This window comes from Argentina anserina, chromosome 1 (assembly GCF_933775445.1).
Source record: "Argentina anserina chromosome 1, drPotAnse1.1, whole genome shotgun sequence".
NCBI classification, from domain to species: domain Eukaryota; kingdom Viridiplantae; phylum Streptophyta; class Magnoliopsida; order Rosales; family Rosaceae; genus Argentina; species Argentina anserina.
Genome location: NC_065872.1, coordinates 18,215,727 through 18,221,997, shown reverse-complemented (window position 1 = coordinate 18,221,997; position 6,271 = coordinate 18,215,727). Strand labels below are relative to the sequence as shown.

Genomic DNA, 6,271 nt, shown 5'->3' with positions numbered 1-6,271 from the left:
AGGATGTTACGCAGAAGTTCATAAAAAATTTTGCTTTTAATCTTAAGTAAAATTGTTTTATTTTTAAAACTAATAGAGACACTCTTAGTTTCATCCAAGGTTAGGTTGCCAAGACCGTGAGCGAGAAAAAAAAAATAATAATGATGTAGATGGGCACCAACTTACAACACAAAATATCATAAAAGGTTTTACCTGCTTATCCAATGTAAAATTCATTTTTTTTAACTAATACAGAAAATTGAAGATAGACATTCTTTCTCTTTAACCCTACGCAAGAGAAAGAATGTGGTAAATGAAATTGAATCTGTATTATGTGCAGCCCGTGATGAAGCGTCTTCACCCTCAAGGCCTGCCGAGAATGTGGTAAATGAAACTTTTGCGGACTGCTCCATGGAACATAATGTTGGTAAGAGCTTGTATATCCACCGAAATGTTTTGAACGTAAAGTAGTCAATTTTTTTTCAACAGAGAAGTAAAGTCGTCAAATGTTATGTGGTAAATGAAACTTTTGCGGACTGCTCCATGGAACATAATATTGGTAAGAGCTTGTATATCCACCGAAATGTTTTGAACGTAAAGTAGTCAAAACATTTGAATCTATGTGCAGCCCATGTTACAGCGTCTTCACCCTCCGGCTCTGCCGAGCATGTGATAAATGGAACTTTTGCGGACTGCTTCATGGATCATAAGAGCTTGTATATCCACCGAAATGTTTTGAACGTAAAGTAGTCAAATGTTTTGACATTTGAATTTGTTTTAACAAGACATCTTTGAACCTGTGTTAGGTGCAGCCCCTGCTGAAACGTCTCCATCCTCCCACCCCGTCCAGCATGAATCTTCACCCCTGAGAATCTCCGATGATGGTAAGAACTTATTTATCCACCGAAATGTTTTTTGAACAGAGAAGTAAAGTACTCAAGTGTATTGACATTTGAATCTGTTTTAACAAGACATCTTTGAATCTGTATTATGTGCAGCCTCCGCTGGAACGTCTTCACCCCTCCGCCCGGTCATGACCAGTGCTGGTAAGAATTTATAGCAAGATTTCAAAAATGATGTCTCTACCAGTTTATCCTTTATCATGTTGTTCTAAGCTTTGAGCACAGTGTTGGTTCTGGTGTTAAGTGACTGCTTTACCCTTCTCTTCCTAAATTCACTGGTCTTGTTCCTGTGCTGCCTTCAAAAGGTCGTCAATTTTGGAAGTTCTTATAATCAATCTTGAACAAAGTTCTTTAACAGGATGAGAAAGCAAACTTCTATAAATGTGGATCACTACAGAAAGTGTTTTGGAAAGGGAAGTATAATTTGAGGGATTTGGTTTTATGACAGAAATCCTAGAAGGGGTCTGAAGCCCCTTTTTTCTAATGGTTTTCTGGTTGCTGAGTATGTCTCCCTTGTTCTAAAGAAAGTTTAATTCAAGGGATTTGGTTTTATGACTGAAATCTAGGGATTTGGTTGCCGAGTATGAGTTCCTTTTTTTTTGTCGGTTTCTCGCAATTCCCACCGGGTAAAAATCAATGTTTTCAGATGCGAAAGCGAAGGCGACTTGGTCAAGCCTCACAGGGCGAGAGCATCAGCGTGCAAATGCGATTTAAGGCGATCGTCTTTCCAACAAATATTAATTTAATACAATACATTTTCAAATAATATGAATATCCTTCAAAATATGTAAATATGTCATTATAACCATAACATTCATCCAAAATAAGGTTCTAATCAAATTATAGAATTAATATATAGAGTCATACTAAATTAAATGCAACAGCTACACTTCAATGCGTTCAATCTTCATCGTCATATCCACTTACACCCACATGAATATCATTACAATCATCAATGTTCAATGCATCAATATGTGGATGTAAAGTAAGGTCTTCAATCTCATCTTCATTCCTAAGTAATGAATACAATGTTTTTATTTTCTTCTTGGATTTGGATTTTTCTTTACCTAAAAAAAACGTACTAGTATAAATATAGATTGATACGTATATTCTAAACAAATTAAATAACATGAGGATGAATAAGAAAGTACTTACTTGAACTTTCAACATTCTTCCTTTTAGAAGAAGGTGCGTAAGAGGGCTCATCAAATCTCATGTCATCATCCGACAAAGGAACATCATTTATTGTTGGCTCATCTAGTGGCTCTACACATATAGGAACTCTAGTTGACAAATTTTGTTCATAACATTCAATCGGTACATTCCTTATAGCTTCCACCTCAAACACACCTTCTTCAAGCCAAGAGAGATCATTTGGCAATATAGGATCTTCCACCCTTGATATCCATTCATCATCGGAATCGATTTCTTCCACTAAAATGGGATCAAGCTTCTTCACTCGTCTTCTAATTTTTCTTTCCCTTAGTAAAGAGTTGTACTTAACATAAACCAATGCATTTAATCTTTTGTGCTCAAGTCGGTTCCTTTTCTTAGTGTGAATCTAAAACAAACATAAAAATAAATTTAGATGACATAAATATGCTACTGATTATATAAATTGGTAATGATTAAGCAATTCCTTACCGACTCAAATGTACTCCAATTCCTCTCGCAACTAGAGGCACTACATGTTAGGCTAAGTACACGGATAGCAGACTTTGTCAACTCAGGTGTTGCCTCTCCAAAACGCTCCCACCAACTCGCTGAAAATATAAATTATATTTAAGTTGTAAATAATAAAATATAGACAATTGTATTATAAAGAATAATATATGAGGCATTACCTGGACTTCTTAGCTTCCTGGAATGTATTGTTATCTTACTTCCAAACTCTCCAAGGCATTTATCAAACATCTCCAATTGGATATCAGCCCTTAGCCGATCCTCAAATGACATCATTCTATCCATGCAATCATTTCTTGACTTCTAAAACAGTTGAGAAGTTGTCTTCATAATGTAGTTGAGGGTTTAGAAAATATCCGGCAGCATGTAAAGGTTGATGTAGTTGAGGAGTCCACCTTGCATCAATTTTGTTCCAAATTGGTTGATAATGTCTAGGGTTCTTCTTTAATCCAAATGCAATCTTCTCCTTTACGGCATCCATTAATTCATATATGTAGCCCATAGCAGGTCTTACCTCCGAATCAACCTCCCTCAAAACACACACTAATGGCATCACACCCTTCACACAAAATGCAACATTACTCCAAAAGTTATTTTCAAAATGAACAATTGCACGAGCCCCTATGCCTTCATGACTTTTTACAAAAGGACCATCAATCCACTTCTTGCTGTTAAAGATCATTTGAAGAGGTTGTTTTTGGTTATAGATACTTTGAAGGGTGAGAAAGGCAGTTGCAAATCGAGTTACCGCCGGACGAATGATCTCACTGTTGTTTGTGAATTCTCTCATGAGAGAAAGGACCCAAGTGTGACCATAGAGAAACTTCACCACTTTCTTAGCACTTGCAAGCATAAGCTCAATATAATGTGCTACACATGGAGTCCACCACAACTTCAACCTCCTTTGCATAAGTCCAAGGCCCGCATTTTTATAATTTGATGCATTATCGGCGATTATTTGAACTAGATTCTCTTTCCTAACTTCTCTAACCACTTCATCTAAATACTTTAGCATTAAACTACCATTTTTTACACTACCGGATGCATCAATGGACTTCAAAAAGAAAGTACCCGCCGGACTATTCACAAGAAAATTAAGAAGTACTCTACCATTTCCATCGGTCCAACCATCCGACATGATAGAACACCCATACTTCTCCCAAGCTTTCTTATGCTCTAACAAATACTTATCAATATCTTCAACTTCTTCCCTAAGAATCCAAGTCCTTAATTCATGCATAGAAGGAGGTTTGAACCCTACACCACACTTGGCAATTCCCTCTACCATAGCTAACCAAAATGGATCATTAACCGTATTAAAAGGAAGCACCCTAGAAAATATAAAACGCTCAACCATCCGACAAACTTCTTTTCTTAACTCTTTTTTGTAAGCTTCATTCAATACGGTTTGCCTAGGTTGAGAAGACACAAAACTATCAAGTGGTCCTTTGATTTTTGGTTGAGCAGCACTACTCCCACATTCTTCTAATGAAGAATCTATACTATCACTTCCACCACCAATTCCTTCCCCAATCTCACGGAGCATAGCACATCTCTTAACTTTCAAATCCTTAAAGTCTTTTATAGCTAATTGATACTCATTCTTCACATCAGAAGGGACTTTATTACAAGCTTTCATACCACCCGAAATACCTGCTAAATGATGCTTAAGTCTAGAAATAGTGCCACTGCATACTTGATTACAGAAAATACACATAAAAAATTTCTCCCCTTCCATCGTTTTTGTAAATTTCCATGCTTTATCTCTTCCATCTACCCATTTCCCACTCATGACTAATATTAACAAACACCAACAAACACATACAACAAATGCTCAGAAACTATTAATCAAATTTATGGAATGTAGTCAACTAAAATCAAACAAATATATGCAAAAATAAAATCAATTATTAAAAATTATTAAAGTTGACTAACCTCAAAGCTAAGTAAATCTTCAAGTTTCAAATAGACAAATTATAGGCAGCAAAAATTTTGATCTTCAATGGAGAGGAAGAGAGACTCACGGAGGCAGAGGGCAGAGGGCAGAGAGAATGACGGAGGCAGAGAATATTCAGAATGCTAGGTTGAAATTTGATTCACTTGTACAATTGTTAAAAGCCTTTCTGTCGTTTAAAACTAAGCAAAACGAAACCGTTTTGGTTAAATGAAAGGTACCAAAACGACGTCGTTTTGACCAAGAGAAAAAAAAAATTTGCGTCTTCAGCTTCGTCTCTTCTCTTCGACGGTTCGACCCTCGCACCGCCTGCTGCGATCCAAGAAGCGATTTTGCGAGCCCAGGAAGTGCGATGTTGCGATCGATGAAGAGGTCCTGCGAGGCTGCGATGGCCGGAGCACCGGTGTCTCTTCAATAAAGATGACGGCCGGAACACTGGAGAAGTCGTCTCTTGGAGCCTGAAGAATCATGCGAGCCAAGAAGAAGTCCTGCCTCCTGCGACGCGGCGACGTTCCGGCCGGAGCACTGGTCTCTTCGGAGCACTCTCAAACAACCCAAACCGACCTGCGACTTGGGTAGCTGCTGGGCCCGAGATTGAAGTCGATTCGCTTCGCATCGCTCCGTCGCTCACTCCGTCGCTCCGTCGCTCCGGCGGTCGCCTTTCTATCGCCTCGCCTGGTTTCCATCGCCTCGCCTGGGTTTCAGGCAGTGAGGCTTTTCTCCTTCGCTCCGCCGGCAAGCGCGCACCGGCGACGCCTCGGCGTCGCATCTGAAACACTGGTAAAAATGTAGGGAAAATTTTAATATTCATAACTCAATTATAATGTAATCTTGGCAGTTGACAGCTTCAGCAGTCCCAGACCCAAACCCGATGCATTTGTTTTTCTTTCAGAACTAATTGGGTCAGATAATGTAAGAAGCCAACCAAGTCAATTAGTTTCTAATGTATTGATTTTTTTTTCTTAAACATTACTAATTGATTCATTTAAATTGCAGGTAGTACAAGAAAATGTGTATAAACGCAATATGAGAGATGCGAAGCGAAAATGGGCTTCAAAGGACAGGAACAATGCACTAAAAAAAATGAAGTTGTAAAAAATACCATTAAGAAAATCTTTTCTTCCTTCATTAATTATTACTGACACCCAGTAATGTTTTGTGGGGGGTAGTAAACCTTCATGATTTGGTGTGAATGTGAACAATTGGTATGTCGGATATTTTTCTTTGTATGCAACGAAATTGAGAACTAGAGGTGTAATGTTGTTATGTACTGACCCCCAGTAATGATTATTGGGGGTTAGTAAACATGCTTTCTGTGCATTTTACTTTCGATTTGTTGGATTAGCATGTAAAATTTCCTATGTATGCGCGACCACTTCGACTACGACCACCTCAGTATGCAAAGTACCTTCTTTCCTTAGACCTCCAAAATGATGTTACTAAATTTGCTTCAATCATGACTTTCTCAGAATTTGAGAAAAGGTTTACTCCTACCCTTCAATTCATGGAAAAATACAAGATCCCTTGTATTTTGAAATGGCATTATGAATTAAATGAATATATAGTGATACGGTACTTCCTAGTCAAATGGTGGGATAAGTTCAAGACATATAGAGTCTTATTCCAATTTACTCAAGAATTTTCATCATTCCATCTAAAAAGCTAGTCACTGTCTAGTCAACAACTCCAGTAGCTACTTTAGTCAAGACTCTACCAATTCAGTCATCATCCACTATTAAAACAAGATCAGTAA

The 6,271-nt window shown here is 37.9% G+C and overlaps 1 protein-coding gene across 1 annotated transcript; it reads left to right on the top strand.

Annotated features, from left to right (window-relative positions):
* Positions 1–319: 319 nt before the first annotated feature.
* On the top strand, positions 320–5,771 carry LOC126785989 (uncharacterized). Its single transcript, XM_050511690.1, has 5 exons — positions 320–406; positions 786–863; positions 978–1,025; positions 5,357–5,430; positions 5,515–5,771. The coding sequence occupies exons 1-5, from the start codon at positions 391–393 to the stop codon at positions 5,611–5,613; spliced, it is 315 nt and encodes a 104-aa protein (XP_050367647.1). The 5' UTR covers positions 320–390; the 3' UTR covers positions 5,614–5,771.
* The last annotated feature ends 500 nt before the right edge of the window (positions 5,772–6,271 follow it).

Excerpts from the sequence above, each read along its gene's own strand:
- LOC126785989 (XM_050511690.1), top strand. Across the intron at positions 864-977 it reads CCTGAGAATCTCCGATGATG|CCTCCGCTGGAACGTCTTCA; the intron begins GTAAGAACTTAT and ends TATTATGTGCAG. Across the intron at positions 1,026-5,356 it reads CCCGGTCATGACCAGTGCTG|TTGACAGCTTCAGCAGTCCC; the intron begins GTAAGAATTTAT and ends TAATCTTGGCAG.